At 38.9% G+C, this 18,070-nt stretch overlaps 2 protein-coding genes across 13 annotated transcripts in view; both read right to left on the bottom strand.

Annotated features, from left to right (window-relative positions):
• Window positions 1-9,360, bottom strand: part of LOC104920194 (metastasis suppressor protein 1) — a 47,832-nt gene extending 38,472 nt beyond the window's left edge. For 6 of the 12 annotated variants that reach the window (XM_027286494.1, XM_027286497.1, XM_027286498.1 and 3 more), the window contains exons 1-3: window positions 8,783-9,359; window positions 6,836-6,897; window positions 2,013-2,086 (exon numbers count right to left, since the gene is read on the bottom strand). In XM_027286494.1, the coding sequence (XP_027142295.1) occupies window positions 2,013-2,086; window positions 6,836-6,897; window positions 8,783-8,854 (208 nt within the window). In that variant the 5' untranslated portion in view covers window positions 8,855-9,359. Of the gene's footprint in view, window positions 1-2,012; window positions 2,087-6,835; window positions 6,898-8,043; window positions 8,246-8,782 lie in introns of those variants that run through there. The other 6 variants (XM_010732370.3, XM_019256936.2, XM_019256939.2 and 3 more) reach the window with 3 other exon arrangements.
• A 2,941-nt stretch (window positions 9,361-12,301) lies between these two features.
• The window catches only part of mal2 (mal, T cell differentiation protein 2), a 6,111-nt gene continuing 342 nt past the window's right edge, over window positions 12,302-18,070 (bottom strand). The window contains exons 2-4 of the mRNA XM_010732371.3: window positions 16,875-17,045; window positions 14,949-15,149; window positions 12,302-13,386 (exon numbers count right to left, since the gene is read on the bottom strand). Coding sequence (XP_010730673.1) covers window positions 13,315-13,386; window positions 14,949-15,149; window positions 16,875-17,045 — 444 coding nt within the window. The 3' untranslated portion in view covers window positions 12,302-13,314. The remainder of the gene's footprint in view (window positions 13,387-14,948; window positions 15,150-16,874; window positions 17,046-18,070) is intronic.

Genomic DNA, 18,070 nt, shown 5'->3' with positions numbered 1-18,070 from the left:
TATATATATATATATATATATACACACACACACAAACACAGAAAACACCTCTGATCCTTAAACACTTGATTTCCTGATTTCTATGCTGTTACCATGGCAATGGCTAAAGGAAGCAGGTTAGGACTTGGAGACCCACATGAGGACAGGTAGATGGAAGGAGATAGAAAGACTGGAAGAAAGAATTCATCATATACTGTATGTATGTTATGGCAAGCAGCAGCCTCTGGCTAATTATGACAAGCAACCAGAAAGTGACGATGTCTGTCACTGTGCTTCATCTGATCTGGACATAAAACCATACAGATGATCTTTAACGTCAAAGCTATTGTAACACACACGCACACATGCACACACAGGCTGCAATGTCTTTAGAAAACATACTCTGCTCTTCACCTCTGTAGGTGAACAATACAGTAAGCTGATATCTTCACCAAGCAGAAAGACGACTACCCCAGGCACTTCTAAAGGTCATTACATGTACATTACAACTGTTTGTACAGTAGATTCCAACAGAGGAGTTTGTTGGTGACAAATGACTCCTTAGTTTTTAAAAAGATTTAACAGACAGATCAGACAGATGGTATGTTGTGGGGCCTAAACTATCTATCTAATTCTTTATGCCTCTGAGTAACCAGAAACCATGGAAATCCACAAAAACATATTGAGAGTATTTTCGAAATAAGTTAGAAGTAATGAGACTCTCCTGCCTATTTAATGCACTAGGTAGACACAGTGTATGTGTGTGTGTGTGTGTGTGTTTAGATCTATGATGAATAGCTCAAATTAGTATTTTCTCCAGATATTTGATTTACTGCCAAGAATAAATCAACCTGAAGGCTGTTATGAGCACCAAACTAGTCTAAAGAGCATTTTAAATTCCATTATTTAAAAGATAAAATAATAATACAGATAAGAAGATAAAGATGTGCATATTAAAAGCATTTTACTATTAGTATTAATAAGGCTTACAAAGTATGATAAGCAAAAAGCTTTGTGGCATAAGGGTGGAAAAAATATGTAGTGCCCTTATAGTGTGCTTCACCAGTCAGAGGTATACAGTCTGATATAAACCTTTTAGGGATGACTCATTATAACACCCTGGCAGGATTATCTGGTGGACAGGTTATCTGCCTGTGATACAGACAGGAGCGTCTCAGGCGACTGTGCATTATAACTCATTATCCATGCTTGCCTACACTGGAGAGCTCAGGCACACAGTGAAGGTGGAGCAACAGAGCACAAAAATGATATGGGTGTTATGTGATACTGCCAACCTAGGATACAATATGTAGAGAGAGAAAGTGACTAAAGAGCAGATGAAAGATGACGCAGCACTCGTCAGCTGACTCAATGTAACTCCCTCATGGCAAACATTTACACTGTGTGTGTTAGACAGAGAAAGAGACAGAGAGAGAGTTGGAGAGAGAGAGAGTATGACGACTCCCTGTGCTCCCCCATCTCCCTTTCTCTCTGCAGTGAGTGAGGTGATGAATGTGTGTGTCTGTCTCAGTTCCTATTAATAGTATGGAGCAGGGCTGGAGGTGTCAAAGCTAAGGAGGGATGAGATCTCTCTCTATCCATACACATACAGAGTTGAAGCAGACTGTACCAGAGAGTCCAGATGTAGCTGAGGTGGAGTATAGGTGGGGATGGGGGGGGCAGGAAGCAGAGGAAAGGGGGTAGAGGTTTCGACAAAGCAAGCAGCAGAGCTTCAAACAGCATACTGACGGATTTACTACCTATACGATAAAGCAAACAACCCACAGAACTTCTCAGCACAGTGGGGTGAAAGACTGGACTTGCACAGTGGAGCTACACAGACAAACACACTGACACATAGGTGCCTAGACACACATATTGTTCAACAGTTAACCACTTTAACCCTTTCAGCACTATACTCCAGGTGTCCAACAATACTGAAATTACACTGATCCCCTTCAGAGATGAGGTATCTGTTGGCTGTAGAAGACCACTGCTCTTACACTAAAGCCTCAGTCTGTGCATATTCCTACCTCTTGAGTTGGTGGCCAAGTCGGCCACTTTCTGAAAGGCATCCAGGAAAGCGGCCACAGCAACTACCGTCGCCCTAAGAGAAAAAGAGCAAGACAGAGTTTAGTCAAAAAATGAATACAAACATCATACTTTAAAAGTAAGCGTACACAAAAAAGGAGGAAAATCTTGGCGTGATAATGATAGCAGAAAGAGAACTTGAGATCATTCAAAGGTTACATAAACACAGGTGGTTGATTAACTGCAGTATTTACAAGTGTGGGCAGGCAAAGACATAAACTAAACAGATGAAGAAAAAGAACATATCAGGTCTTCCTTGGTTCTGAACGGTAGAGGGAAAAAAATCTCTCTCTCTTATCTGTATGCACATACAAGGCTGCCTCATTGGCACGCCAGATGACTGCATATCTGTATGTGTGTGCCATGTTTTAGATCGTTAACGGTGATCATTTGAAAATTAAAGCATGTAAGATGGTGTCTTTGTGTGCCATAAGCATGTGTGTAAGTTAAAACTAAAAAGTGCCCTGCTGTGTGAGGAATGTCTATGTGATTACTTAGAGACCACTGGAATCTGTCCGGCTCAGCAGAGAAGCTCTTGAGCTGAATTTGCCAAGCTTACAGGTCAATGAAAGGATCAACGTGGGATCTACCCTCTTCAACCCTAAAATGGAAAAGGGGGAATTATACCTGCTTCTCTGTCATCTTGTACGGTTTACCAAGTATTTACAAATTGCAATATAAAATACTGCCTACATTTAACAGACAGAAGAAAGGGCAAAATCCTATCTGTAAAAAAAGTAGTGGAAGCTTGGTGTAAGATTACTCTCTGTTTTACTCATTACAGACACCATCTTGCTGGTATTCCTATTTATTGCCTGTCTGGCGGCCTGACTGACCATTTACTTTGCTCGCTGGCAACAGGCTGCCTTATTGGCAGGCCAGCTGACTGGTTCGCTGGCAAATGCTGCCTCGCCTACTTCAGAAAAAAGCAAACGTTCAATGATTAAGGTCACAGGTATGAAGATGAAAGGCTCTTAGTGCACGTGCATATGTGATATATGATCTCCTTAACAGAGGCAAGACTATGTATCAGTCATGCATGCTAAAAGAAAAACAGGAAAATTACCAAGGCAGGTTCCAAAACAAAAGCATGTTTGTTCGAACACTTAATACCATGAATTGTAAACACTTATCTTCCACTGGCCAACAAAAAAACATCATAACACAACATGGGAATTTCCACAAACCATACAGACAGGTAGCTTTCACAACTGGGCAAAACAATAGCTGGTTAATGGAAAGTCTTCAGTTTTACTGGCAAATGGAACAAAGGAGTTTTGAAAATTTTCCAACATAACCGTTACATATTTAGTTTTCTGTAAAGTGTCTACTCTGTGTATTCAAAAACACTGTAAGGCAATGGCAGGAGTAGTTGGTGGAGTCATATGTGTGTATCTTATGTGAGGAAAAGATTTAAAATAGAGACTGTTCTTAAGAGTATGCTGTGTGGTGTTATGTCTACTCTCTCCAGACTGTTACATTTGTTCGATCAAGTTACTGTTAATGTCTCAGGAAGGCCTCCTACAAGCTTGACAGAAAGGATAAACAGAACACAAGTGATCAACTGACAAAACAAAAAATTGCTCTAGGCCTAAATATTCTAGGGACGGCCAAACCTTAGCAATGAGTCAATGATGGAACAATCATTCCCTTTATCGCTCAAAAACTATAATATTGGCTAATAAGTGCTGTGTTGTTGCAGAGCTCACTAGAAGATCCAAGGGTGTGTCCTGCTAGTGGAAAAAGTAACATACGTGCAGGCACACACAGATTCCTTTCTATTTAAAGACCAGTGCGGGCACCAGAGCAACCTCCAACTGATATCTGCCTCTAATAATTTATACCATGTACACACTGGTCTATGGATCATATTTTACATGTGAATGCACCAAGGTCTTGTTCAGTCAAGTTTGACTTATTAATCCAAAACAGGTTTGTGTGGGAAGTGGTTTTAACTGAAGCTGGCTCTTAGTATCAGTGTTTCCAGTCCACTGAAATGCAATGTGCAGTAGTTGACAACTACTAGACATCTGTTTCATGCTTTTGACAAGAGAAAACTACTAAACTGGTCTATCCATTCACTACGCTTTCAACTTCTATCAGTACAAACACCTTTACCAGTCAACCCTAACCCTAAATAGGCAGCACAGAAAAAACATTCAAACACTTGAAATCTTTAACATTCTCTGGCTCAATCAACAGTGAAATTAGGTAACATCTCAACAAAGTCAATGCTAAGCTGCAAAGACAGAATAAACAAATTTTAATTTCAGTTCTGCCAGTGAGCCAAAAAGACTTCTGTGGCAGTAAAAATGAAATAACATTGCTGCTACAAGCCTCCAGCTCTACCCAGTGCTCAAACAATGACCTGACTGCCGCCTTAAAATCTGCAAACGCCCCTGTCTTGGAGTCAAGACAAACGACTTTAACATATCTATTCCACGAGGCCTTGGCCAAGCCAATCTAAACTCCCCATAGACCCTGGCGTAGTACAGCAGAGTACTCTTTCTGACAATGATACATTCAGCACCGCTGCCCCCATCTATTCTTAGTTCAACAGAAACTGGAATGTGAGTGTAGTAAATTTGAATCATAGAAATGGGCTGTGTTTAACTGCACTTGTTTCTGACACATCATATCAAGAACTGGGACAGAGATAGTACTTGTGCGCTTTTAACAATTTTTACAGGCATATGCTGTATGCACTCCTCTGTTGATGTACCCATCTATCTATCTATTTGTCCAATCGTTAAAATATTTGTGGGCTTCTTCTCAAGCAAATAAGTTTTATAACCATGCAGTCCATAAGCTGAAGTTCTGAGGTGGTCTGTTTCTTCACAAAATTAACTTTAAACCAGAAGCAGGGAAACTTAGCTGTGACACAGCTGCACCGACCATGGCCCACCAAACAGACCAAACAGCGACAAGTTAAAAGAGGACTGTGATTAGAAATCAGCTAGCCCATATTCCGCCCTGTCCTCTTTCTTCAAAGCTCTGTTCTGTGCACATGCATGTATATGTGTGTGCACCGCTTAAAACCAGAAAGGGCAGGAAAAAACACCATATTTGGACCAAAAAAAAAATGACAGAACAGCCAACACTGTAATTGGTTGATTTCCTAGTTGCTTTGTGAGAGGGGAGCAGAGGGTCTAAATTACAGAGCAGTCTGTTTTAGGACGTCATTATACACACAGACATATGCCTGCTACCACTGCTGGCTAGTCACTTATCCAGGCCAAGGAGGGAAGGTGGGTGTGTTTGTGTTTTACTATGAGTATGTGTGTCTTTATAGCCCAGCCCCCAACCAGATTACAGAGGTCCTTGGGTTGGGGGGGTTCTGCTGTAGTCAAAGGGGCTTGTTAGGCCAAATTTGTAGTGGCTGGAGACAGACTTTAAAGCAGACAAAAAAAGCTTTATTTGTAGGTCACCACGGGCAAACCCAGATAGCACACTCTTATTAGCGCTCCAGCAACAAGGGCATCGTTGCAGCCAGCCGTATGCCACAACCACTGCAGCCTGGAGCAGGGCGTAGGCCGAGCTCAGTCAGGCAACAGCTAGTCTAAAATACTGAAACATGGATATCTTTCTATAAATGACACTCAACTCACCCTGTAAAGGGGGAATTGATCATTTCTGGGAGAATCAATTGACTAGTCCTGATAGAACTAGAAAGTATTGAAGAAAACTAAAAGGTCAATGATCATAGATGATAACATATTATTTATATTGGAGAGAAGGCAAACTATTCAACAGTAACTCCATCATCAAGCTGCCACTAACCTACAATGGCTTGATAAAAAGATCTCACTGACATACTGTAGGTTCACCTCACAATAACAACTAGATTTGTTCTTTCATCATTGCCCCAATGTCCACACACACACACACACACACACACACACACACACACACACACACTCTCTACTACCAAACAACTAGTCATTAGCAACAAGACCACAAATACTCCCCTGAGTGTTAGCATGGCAGGGTCACATATTTAACCCTGGAATGATGGAGACACTTGAATAACATATCACCAGTAATCAGTCCTAATACTCAGAAAATGGAAGAATGGGACAATGAGTGGCCCCTCGAAAGTATTGTTAAGTTCCTGAACCTTTATACAACTGTCAGTATTAGTCTGTCTGAGGACACGTGGACACTTAAATGGCTAGAGAACTGCCATGCACTGTTAATCAAAGAATAATTTAGCCCACAGGACGTCCATATTTACAGTACTTGCTGGACAATGAGCTTTTATTTCAGCTGTCATAAGTTGTTTGTCTCCTGACACGTGGCCACTTAAAACCAACTAGGAGAGGTGGCTGGGATTGGCATCCATTGTTAGCATAAGACTTAAAAAATAATTAAAATAATTCTGGGAGGAGGTGTGTAAATTTACAGCATTGGAAATATAAATTAAGTCAGGCTTAAAGAAGACTAAGTGAAGACGAAGGACATAGAATATTCCATGGACGGTACTTTTAAGAGATTAGGCCTTTACGTAGACTGTCATTGTTCATTGCTTGTTCGTCAACGAACACGTGGCAACTTCTTCAGAAGGGAATTGACACTGGCATCTGAGGTAGAGAGATTTCTAACTTCAGATTTCTATAAAGCTGCTAAAACAAAATGCAAATTAATGGGCAATGGGCAAGTCAAGACAAACTTGTGGTATTACTGGAGGCACTAAGTGAAATGACTGTGAAAATGTTTCCTTTCTCAGTAAAAACACAGAAATATGAGCACACAAACAAGCCCTCACCTGAGCTGCGACTGCAATTTGCCGGCCTTGGTGATAAAATCCTCCCAAATAGGGTAGCTGCTCTGTGGGGGGAAAAAAAGAGACACAAGCATAAATGACAACATCATCAGAACATATTTCACTTTTCCCACTGTTACATAACAGTTCAACTGTCCTGAGGTCACAATAATGCCTCGCCTCACCTGCAGGGCTAAACAGAAGGCTAAGGCTTTCCCATACACTTGAAACACATCCAGTTATGTCACTCTGAAAAATACAGGTCTCCACTTTGTTGCCAGTAGACCTCAGGGAACTTAAGCTATAGGATAATAAAGTGTGTTTAGCAGGGGTATATGCAATGGAAAAACATGTTGGTTGGTTTGAACACAGAATACGTTGTAATAATGAATTCCTTCTAATTTTCCAAACAGTTGACTTTCATTTTGCTCCTATTTTCTACATTTTCTTTAGTCTACATTATCTGGGAGAATACTGTCATGGCCTGCATGTGTTAGGTTGCAAAGTGGGTCACAGGCCTCCTTTGGAAAGATCCCCATACAACAAGAGGACCAATACTACAGTATAATGAGTCTAGTTCCCAATGGGACTCTAAATTTACCTTATTCAGGTCCTGGGCTGAAAATAGTTGAAGAGTCTTTTATTGAAACTATCACAGCTAGAACAAGTGACCTAATGCATTCAAACAGAGGAAACTAACGTGGTATTAAGACAGCACATGATAAAGTGATGGATACAGCATGAGCACATGTTTGTCACTGATGTGCTACGACTGTCAGGGGCCTGAGGAATGTTATGTTTTACTGTCAAACATTACACCCAACAACCAGCTCAGCCCTTTCGACCCACAGTACCTCTTTCTTTCTCACTCCCGATCTCCATTACATCACTTTTGTTCGCTTTTGATAGCTGCCATCTCTTTGCAGGTCTCTTATCTACCTTCTCTGAAGACACCACCACCATCAGCACAGATATCAAACACTCTGGCACCGTGGCAAATGGGCTTTCTCTGAATTAGTTACTCTTCTTCATCTCTGCTCTGTAAAATTTGTCACTGGATATTTCAATACCTTACATGCAGACAAAACAAACATAATACGCCATTGCATATTTTTTTACTGGTATTGTCTGGTAGCATGGTTACCTTACAGGGGCCCCAACATGAACTACGCAGAGAAGTGCTGAATGTCTGAGCAGTTTTCATAACAAACCTTCTGACTGCAGATGACCTGATGGTTGTCCATTTGACCTACACATGTCAAAGCCTTTCAGAGCCTGCGGGTATTTTTCTACCCTGACAGCTACATTCCCAGCATTCCTTTAAGGCAAGTACAACAGCTGGGGAATCTGCTAATTGCCCCATTGTCTAAGCTATAGAAATAAATATATAAAATAAGATGCCCTAGTTTTGAGACTGATGATTGCCCTATTTAGCCTTTATCCATTGTTGACTGCTGCTCCACTTCAAACTGGAACAAATGAACATAAAACATTTTTTTCCAGGAGAGCAGAAAGAGTGCAGTCAAATATAACAATAGATAGATAGATAGATAGATAGATAGATAGATAGATAGATAGCCTTAGCACAAAACCAAAACTAACGTGTTCTGATATATAGTAAGACCACAAACACTATACTAGCTATCAGAAATAAACGTTGGAAATAATATAAATGTAGTCTAACGTTAGTCCATTTTGTTTATCCACCTCTAAAATGACGGTTGTCATGGTTTCAGTTGAGTTCAAAAGCTAAGTTAGCGAACGTTAAATTACCGTTGGTTAACCGAACGTAAACTGTTTATCTGTCGAAGGAAAGCCGCATGAACAGTTGGTTATAAACTGATGCTTGAGAAGTTACCTGGCTTCAATAGTTGTTGTTTTTTTCTGGGGGGGGTTTGCCTAAAGGCTGTCGGATAATATAATTCGTGTTAGAAAGTTCATTTGGCTTACTTTCATGTCTCCGATAACAGTTTGGAAGAGTCCTCCAAGCGCGCTGCATTCCTTCTCGATAACAGCCTCCATTTTCAGGACCAACTCCAGTGGTCAGTCCCGACTCCGTGAGTCGCTTTCAGTTTGCCACCTCGGCTCTCCCAAGAAAACCGAAAAAACTCACAAATATATGAACAAAAACAAACAAACTCCTGTATATAAATTTCTGCTGTTTGAAAAATAATAAAAAAATAACTTTTTTTTTAAAATCTCAGTGCAAAGAAACACAGCTGGGTTCAGCTCCGGTGCACCGTTTACTTCAAATCAAAAGAAGCTGTTGGGGCGAAAGAGAAATTTAAATCCCCCTCTCCCCTCCACGCTGCCCCGCTCATACCCATGGCTGGACCGTGAAGATAATCTTTAGCACTTTGCTTGTCGAAACTAGAAATAATCCACGATATTCGGCGGGTAACGTTATTCCGTATCTTGACAGGTAAATACCGACGGTTACGGGTGTCCGTACTGCTTTCTCAACACTGGCAGGGTGGGAGAAAAAAAACGAGACGAGAAACAAGCGTCAAGCCCGCCTGAAAAAAGGAAAACGTATTTCCGGTTCAGCATTTCCCACCAAAATAAAATACCTGATTAACGAAAAACTTTAAAGTCGTCCTGTCGAGATCAGATTGTATGCTTTATTTTATTCCCTATATTCGAACAAAACATTGCAATGGTATCAAAATACCCAAATGACAAAACTTAAAACTCAAACGTTTCATTTTTGGCATCGAACGTGTTAATTTTATTGTGAAGGGAGACCCGAGATACTTTTGATATTATTCTATTTTGCTTGACTCCATGATGATGGGAGATGCAGAGGTGAGCAGCGGAACACAGGGAAGGTCAAGTTCGTCCTTGAGTTGCTTGGTGTTTCACATTTGGCACCATTTTATCGCATACAAAGTGTGAAAGCAAGGACTGGTTTAAATTAACGAGAAATTAGTTTTGTGAGTATAGAACATTTTTTGTGTTATGGTGCATGACGCGAGCCTAATATTGTAAAACGCCACCAACACGTTTATGTTGATGTCAAAGTTTTGCTGTTTATGTATAAATATTGGGTAAATATGGAAGAGTTGATCAGTTGTAGATAAATAGAGACATCTAGTGGCTGAAATACAAATGCCAACATTAAATCACTGCAGGGAGTTTAAATATGCACTGTATAGGATTTAGTGGCATCTAGTGGTAAAAGTGCATATTAAGCAACTCATTACAACTGAAGACCACTCACCTCACCCTCCTGTTCCAAGCATGAAATAAGCATGTAACCACTTTTCCTCATCAGAGTCACGGTGGGGCTGCAGCCTATCCCAGTCATCAGCTAATCAGAATCCACGCAGACACATGGAGAACATGCAAACCTCACACAGAAAGGCCCCAGCCTAGGTTTGAACCAGGAACCTTCTTGCTGTGAGGCGACTGTGCACACACTATAAATAATGTATCTCAAAGAGATGTACAGTACAGTTCATGTCTATGCAAATTATCTAAATGAACATAAATTCACATTCTGCGTAAGAATATGCTGATTACCTCCATTTATGTTACTGAACTGATTTGATACTGTACAAATGCAGTGATTACCATATTGAAATGCAAGTTGGAAACAGCTGAAGTTCAGCCCTTGTCAGAGAAAATGAAAATGATTCGGATATAAAGGGGGGAAACAGAACCTCACTCAGCTTGTTCCCAGCAGGTGCACCAAAAATATTCTTGGCTGGGGATATTGTCAGCAAATCTAAAAGTGCAAGACTTGGAGGTTTTAGGAGTAAAGTTTCAGCAACAAGACACAAGGGGTTGACACATTTTAACCTCTCACAGATGATCAGAGGGATGTTCACTTGGTCAAACCTTTAAATTGTGCAATCTTTTGTTGGAAATGATACTGCCTGCTGGGACACAGTTGCAAGCCAGCATAGGCTTTTAGACATTGCTAGACTAGAGTGCTTACCCCCCACAAAGCTCCAATTTTCTGACTTTGATGACTCTTAGTTGTAGCATTAAAAAGACACTGATGCACCCCAAAATCATGCATGATTCTTTTTTCTTCAAAATCTTTATTTCTGTAGTTCTAACATACATACAAAGTGTACAGTACATACAACAAATCAATCATGTATGACTGATTAGTTGCATGTAATAGTATAACTTATCAGAATGACTTTATGTAACCTAGATATTTATCAGTAAGTCACAGGACTCAAAAAGTAACACATATCATTATGTGACAAATCCTGACTGACTATACAAGAGCAACAATATTGTTATTTCAGATATATAGTGAAAATTTAAGCGCACACAGTAAGAAACTTGTTTATTGCTCCTTAGCACCAAGGCAACTGGAGGACTGTGAAAATGATTGCGTTGCCTTTTATGTAAGCATATGTAAGCACATTTTTTGTTGCATTAATGGGAAATATGCTTTCCAATGAGGATGTGAAGCAGGAAATGGCGCAACATTTGTATGATTATCAAAGTGAGTGTAAGCAGCAGATGCTGCTATTATTTAACTCTGTTCCCAAAATACCTATAATAGCCCACACTGTACCAATCTGAAACCAATCTTTCCAATATCCTAGGAGAATTCCTGTAGGAATATTATCCAGAAATCATGTTGATTCATTTTGTCATCTATATTTTGTCTTGATAATAACAAAGTTTGCACTGAACTGAATAGCAGTGCTCTCTATGGAGTTCTGGGTGGTGTGGCCACAAAAAAACAACAAATATGTAAATTAGCTTAAAAAAACAACACTTATGAAACAAGAAAAGCAAGCCGAGTGACGTATTTTTAACACTTATGAAACAAGAAAAGCAAGCCGAGTGACGTATTTTTATAACAGCTAAATGTTTACTTTTGTTTAATAATTGGGTAAATTTGTTTAAAATGACCAATTGACTAATATACAATATATAAAAAATATAAAAACCTAGCACAGAAAATCTTGAAAAAAAATTATACTGCCTTGGTCTCCACTGTAAGCCAATATGCTGTATGTCTGTACATCTCCTGAGCTTGTTTTCATAAAGCCCCTCTGTGTAGAACTCAACATTTTCTTACTCTGGCGACTCATAGTGGTAGCATTAAAAATAACACTGTGGCAGACAACAGTTCACTGTGTAATAATGCAGAAATGAGAGCTTCTTATTCCTTCAAAACCTTTATTGCCATAGTTCTAAAACGCATTTAAAATGTCAAAAAAATATTAATTTATTTAAAATGATTTTAAATTAATAACATTTAATGGCCTAATACAAACAAATGTATACAGTAAATACAACTAATAAATCATACGGAATACAATAGTTATTGATTTGGGCAATTTCATGATGCATAAATACAGTTATGGTAAAGCTCAAACAAAAAAAAAAACATACTACTATGAATATTTAAAAGATTCATTAGTACATAAAGATCACTGTTTGCAATACAGTAGCTGACAAAAGCATTTTTTATTGATCCGATTATCCGATTAGATGATTAGTTTGTAGTAGAACTCATTAGGATGACAGATTTATGCAACCTAGGCTTTGGTCGAATGATATTTATCAGTAAGTCACAGGAGTTAATCACATAGGACAGCACGCAGTAAGTTTAAACAGTAACACATATCATACGTGACAAATGTTGGCTGACTGTACAAGAGCTACAATATTGTGAAAAAGTTATTCCAGATATACAGAAAAAATTTGACAAAAAGTGCTCACAGCAAGAAATGAAAACTTTGAAATTCAAATATCAGATCAACTCACATTTAAATAGTGGCCACATAGAAATTTATTAACAGTTAAATCAAGAGCGAGTTTATTGCTCCTTAGCACCAAAGTAACTGGAGGACTGTAAAAGGGATCACTTTGTGTTTTAGTGTCTTTCAAATCAATTGCAACACATTAATGGGCTGTTATGTAAAAAAGTAAATCAACAGCATACGTAGGCACAATTTTGTGGTATTGGAAAATGGGAAATAAGCCCTCTAATGAGGATGTGATTCAGGAAATGGGGCAATATTTGCATGATTACCAAACTGAGTGAAAAATCAAAACCATAACAGTTTGGTTTCATTTCACAAGCATCACTTACAGCCTTAAATGTATCATATACTAGGTCTGCTCACAACCTTCCCAAACATAGGTTTTTGCTAGAGGTTTTGAGGAAAGCTGCAAAACAATACAATTATTTGTAATCAGCAAATAAATCAGATTCATATGATGCTAACTGGACAACAGCTTAAACTGAGACTGAACCTAACTGAAATCAATCCTTTTAATATCTCAGAAGAAGTATTCCTGTAGGAATCTTATTGTCCAGACATCTTGACAGATGTTTTGACTGAAATGGGCATTTTGTCATCTATGTTTTTCCTTGATGATTACAACGTTTGCACTGAAATGAATATCAGTGCTCTCTATGGAGCTCTTGGTGTTTTTTGTTTTTAAATAAATGCTCTAGTTACAAAGCAGTTATGAAACTAGTGTGTGCTGGTTTTCCCGGATTACATCCTCCACCTCTTGAAGCCCATCACCATACTGCAGCCGTAGCACAGTGTCACCACAAATGCAAATATCTAGGACAAAAAGAAAAAGATAGACAGCAACAGTTGATCAGAAAAAGAATCTGTACCTGCTTTAAAGCAACAATGTGTTATTCTACCACAAAATCACAGATTCAAAATCAATTCGATACTACATTGACGTGTAATCAGGTGTATTGTGTCTCTGTCACTGCCACTCTACACCTCGTACGTCTGTTCTTGGACTATGTAACTTTGTAACTTTTCAGCCATGTATAATGTAACTTTGTGCTCCAGGTATGATCATCTGCAAGAAGTACATAATGCTTTGCCATCAACTATTTAACTAATTTTGTGAAACTGGATTATATTTTAGGGAGAAAATGTTAACTTTTTTTCCCTCTGCTGAACATTATCTCTGTAATGTACAGCTTTTTAATGGATAGTAAAGTAAACTGCTGCAAACTATAGCTGCATTCAGCTCATGTTAGCTCAGTTTTTTAGCAGTGCTGCCTGTAGGAATGTTAGTGTTGGTACCACAAGTGTTTTGGACCACTGGAAAGTGGACATTTTCAAAAGGGCCCACAAAAACTTGCCAAACTTGTCCAAGCTTTTTTCCAAACAGATTTGACAATGTGAAGATGCCTGGGGGCCAATACTAACATTTTGAAAATGAAAAAATTACCAATAAAAGTTACATACAAATGCACTGTTCTGTAACAATTTTGTTTTCATTGTCACAATTATCTTTTTTTTTAAATGACAATGTAACCAAAACCTAAGTCAATCAGGCATGAACAAATCTAAAAAAACAGTTAGCTCATTCAAATGCTTCATTATGTCAATAACCAGAGAAGCTTTGGGCCGCATGAAATCTGACCACAGGCCGTTATTATTACTACTAGTACTTTGGACATCCAGATACAGATAGGGAGATAGGGATATGTGATAGTACTAATAAACTCAAAATGACTGCATGTATTTTCGCTGTTGGGTTTGGGTATATTGAATGCTTAACCTGGCTACTACTACACTACTGTGTAGTGGAAGCACATTAAGTTTATTAGTACTATTACATGAATCATATTGCTTGCTTCACATTAAGTTTATTAGTTCATTTATATTAAAACTATGTCATTCAAATGCATAAGTCCTGCATTGTGGTCTGAATTACTTTTTGAGTGTTTTATGACCTGACAGTTGTAGCTGATAACAGGACACCACAGGTATGCACAATAGTATTTTTTTATTTATGGCAACATGGACACTCTTTCTGCATTATCAAGAAATGTGTAAAATATTTTAACCAAAGCAAAACCTAAACCAAAGTCAGCAGGAAAGTCATTTTGTACATGCAAATGTGTCAACTGAAGGTGTTTTTCTGACAGGACTTCTTACTGAGAGTCTGGAAAAGGGCTGGTGTGAGATTTAGTTTTGCTTTAATGATAGTAATAACTTCATTAATCGATCAGCAACTTCCCTACCTAGGCGTGTTTGACATTGAGCTATATTCATTCAGATATCACTGTGACTGAATAACGATAATATAAATCAAAATTATGCATGCACTGTACACATTATTACAGAATTCATTTGAAAACATTTATAGCACTCACCGTGGCTGCGACATTAATACTGTATTGGTTGCCATGCAGGACTGTGAATATATTGCCGCGAGGGTAAGTTATACACATGACTGTATCAGTGCTGTTTGTCAGTGGCTTGATGTGGGCCCCTCCGTTAGCTGCTGTAGTTGCTGCCTCCAACACGAAGGCAGCGAAGTAGAAAAGCAAAGCCAAGAAGTGGTAAAACACATCCTGAAAAAAGGAAGACAGAACTTATTAGAAATAATCGCAAAAAAAAGTTACAGACAAGTCTACAGACAACTCTAATGTTCCATTACGTAATACAAAGACTACACCAAAAGTTTAATCCCATCAGATAACTATCAGACAATAGCTGCACTGCTCACTGAACAAATCAGCCTATCCATCAAACAGCAAAGCAAAACATGGTAGATACATCCAACATAGCAAATACTGTAAAAGAAGAGAGGAGCAAGAGAAGAAAATACAAGAGAAAGAACACAGAGATCACAGAGAGATTAAATATACAGAGGCACAGACAGAAAAGAGGGAGAGGGTGTGTCAGAGACTAAAGAAGGTTAATGAGAGTTTGTGTTGCCGACTCTGTGAGCCTGGCGGGACTACAGGCGGGCCTTTGTACCATTTTCGTGTGAGCTCATCAACCATGTCACTCATTGTTCGGGCTGAAAACAAACAACCTCACACGACTGGCTACTCCTAGGAGGAGCAGGGCCTGAAGCCTGAGGCAAGGCTGGCTCTGTCCAAGTACCCAGACCTATACCCCCTAATGTTAACACGCTGTCTTGTAATAGTACTTTGATAGTATTTACTGTATTTGTTATAAGACGAGTACTACATGTATGTGCTAGCCTGTATTATTGAAAATTTCTGAAGGAAGGCCTAAAGCCTAGACTTATTATTTTATGAGATTTATAGACTACATCCTACTACATTTGTTGACTTCCACTAAATACAAAGTGCCCAATGTGCTGTAGCATCTTCAGCCATGTATAAAAACATTCCCTCTAAACCATTACACATGATATTGTGAGTAACCAACCAATTTTCTTTGATTTATTGGCTGTGTGTTCACACTTGGACAAATACCACTAAACTGTGGTGGCTGAATCACAAGTTACTTTCTTGTTGTTCCTCATTGTGGAGGTTACATAATAGCCCCATCAAAATTAGACTTCTTGTAATTTCCCAGCAATCATACAGACACAAACATATTTCTTTCATTTTCATACACTAAAAGGAATAATGTCAATAGATATAGTTCAACATCTAAACAGAAAGCCATCATACTGTATATTAGACTGTATTATAGCAATGTGCTTTGGTACAAATGAACTAGCTGACTTTCAACTTTCATAGAGCAGTCTTTGTTTGATATGTTGACAGTTCACGGCACAAGCTGACAGGAAATACTGTGACTGCCATAGCACTGACTTGCAGATTTACCACTGAACCAGATCTCTGACTTTTATATACCAAACAACAGTTGAAGTCATGGCAACATTATTAAACACTGACAGCCAGCCTAAAGGTTCCTGGGAGCTTTGAAGTTCAACTCATGCATGTGTCTATATGGGTGACAGGTTATAAATTCCTACCAGTGATTTTACACTATTCCACAGTATGCTACAATGCACAAGCAAAGGCATATTACATGCCTTCCCCCAATCCCACTGTAATTGTGTAATTTCAGTATTTTTCAAATCAAGGACAGATCTTATTTATATAAAATAAAAATGAATAGAAATCCTTAATATTCCCGTTATGATGCCTTTCATATCCAGGGTAGGAAGACAGGTAGCACGCTAAATAAACGACAGCTAGACAGCGAAGTATAGTTAGCTACATAGATACAAGGATGAATGAATGGACAGACAGACAGAGGTTGAGTACTCTGACTAACTGACAGACTGATCAGCTCATTTATCTACAGCTCACCAAGAAATTCCAGTCAGTGTTGATGCGATCAGCCAGGCCAGTAAGGAAAAGCGTGAGGTAGGTGGAGGAAAGGATGAAGGCAGTGACGGAGACAAACATCACCCAGCCCTGCAGCAGAGGCACTGGCACATTGGAGGAGGCCACCAGGATCCATACTAGCGCACCAAATAACTGGGGATATAAGCAAACATGTTGATGTCATGTTGATGACAGATGCAGTTCATTTTATTCCATGTGCTTAAATTTAGCTCAGGTACTTCATCCTCAACTGCTTGGATCCATTTAATTACTTCCATCTGTGAAGTTGCAGGCAGTTTAACGACACAATTCTACATATGTGTACTAGTATGGTGTTTTGTATTTCTTTATAGATACTTTTCTGATCCCTCCAGATTCTATAGCACTGCTTTTGGTTTTGCCAAATCTATAATCTGTACACCTCACTGAATGAAACTCATATTTTATAATATTCTGAATGCAAGGAAACCACTATATGTGACTGAATGGATTTTAGAATGACAATGTTTAAACATTAAATGTGGATCAGTCACATGTGACTAGTTGTTATTATCTCAAAATGTTTGGTCTCAAAGCATCTTGCTGCTTTTCATAAGGTGATTAAATGCTAAAGAATATGATTGCATGGAGCTTACAGAACTATTTATAGCCCCTATATACTGCAGTTAATGACAGATATAACACGTAGGGAAAGGAATAACACTGGGTGCATGCTGATAAAAGGCCTTCAACTGCAAATGGGCCTATAGATAAGTAGTCAAATATTCAACAGGTAGCATAAAAAGGCACTAAGGGAAAGTACAGCTGAGACTTTTTTAAATTATGATAGAAGGTGATGTTCATGTTTTTTATTTATTTATTTGTTATTTTACAGGCCTACTTTCTAAGAAACATGTTTCGATCCAATCCTGACGACATCGCTCGAGGCGACATTTGCCCTTGCTTTTGGCTTTCAAACTAAGCAATAAACTCAGCCTCAGGCAATCATGACCGGTGCGTTAGCAACGTTCAAACACTGCAGTCCCCGCACCAAAGGGTCAACTGCGTGTTATAGCCCACAGCCTAAAGTCTAACTGGACTGAAATGCCATCAATTATTAATAAAGCACTGCAGAGGGTTTCTGCAACACAGCAGAGGTCAATGATAAATATCATAATATAATATACTTTTAAAAATCA

The sequence above is a fragment of the Larimichthys crocea genome, chromosome XIII (genome assembly GCF_000972845.2).
Source record: "Larimichthys crocea isolate SSNF chromosome XIII, L_crocea_2.0, whole genome shotgun sequence".
Taxonomy (NCBI): Eukaryota; Metazoa; Chordata; class Actinopteri; family Sciaenidae; genus Larimichthys; species Larimichthys crocea.
Note: the sequence above shows the minus strand (reverse complement) of the source record. Positions and strands in the feature narration are given on the sequence as shown.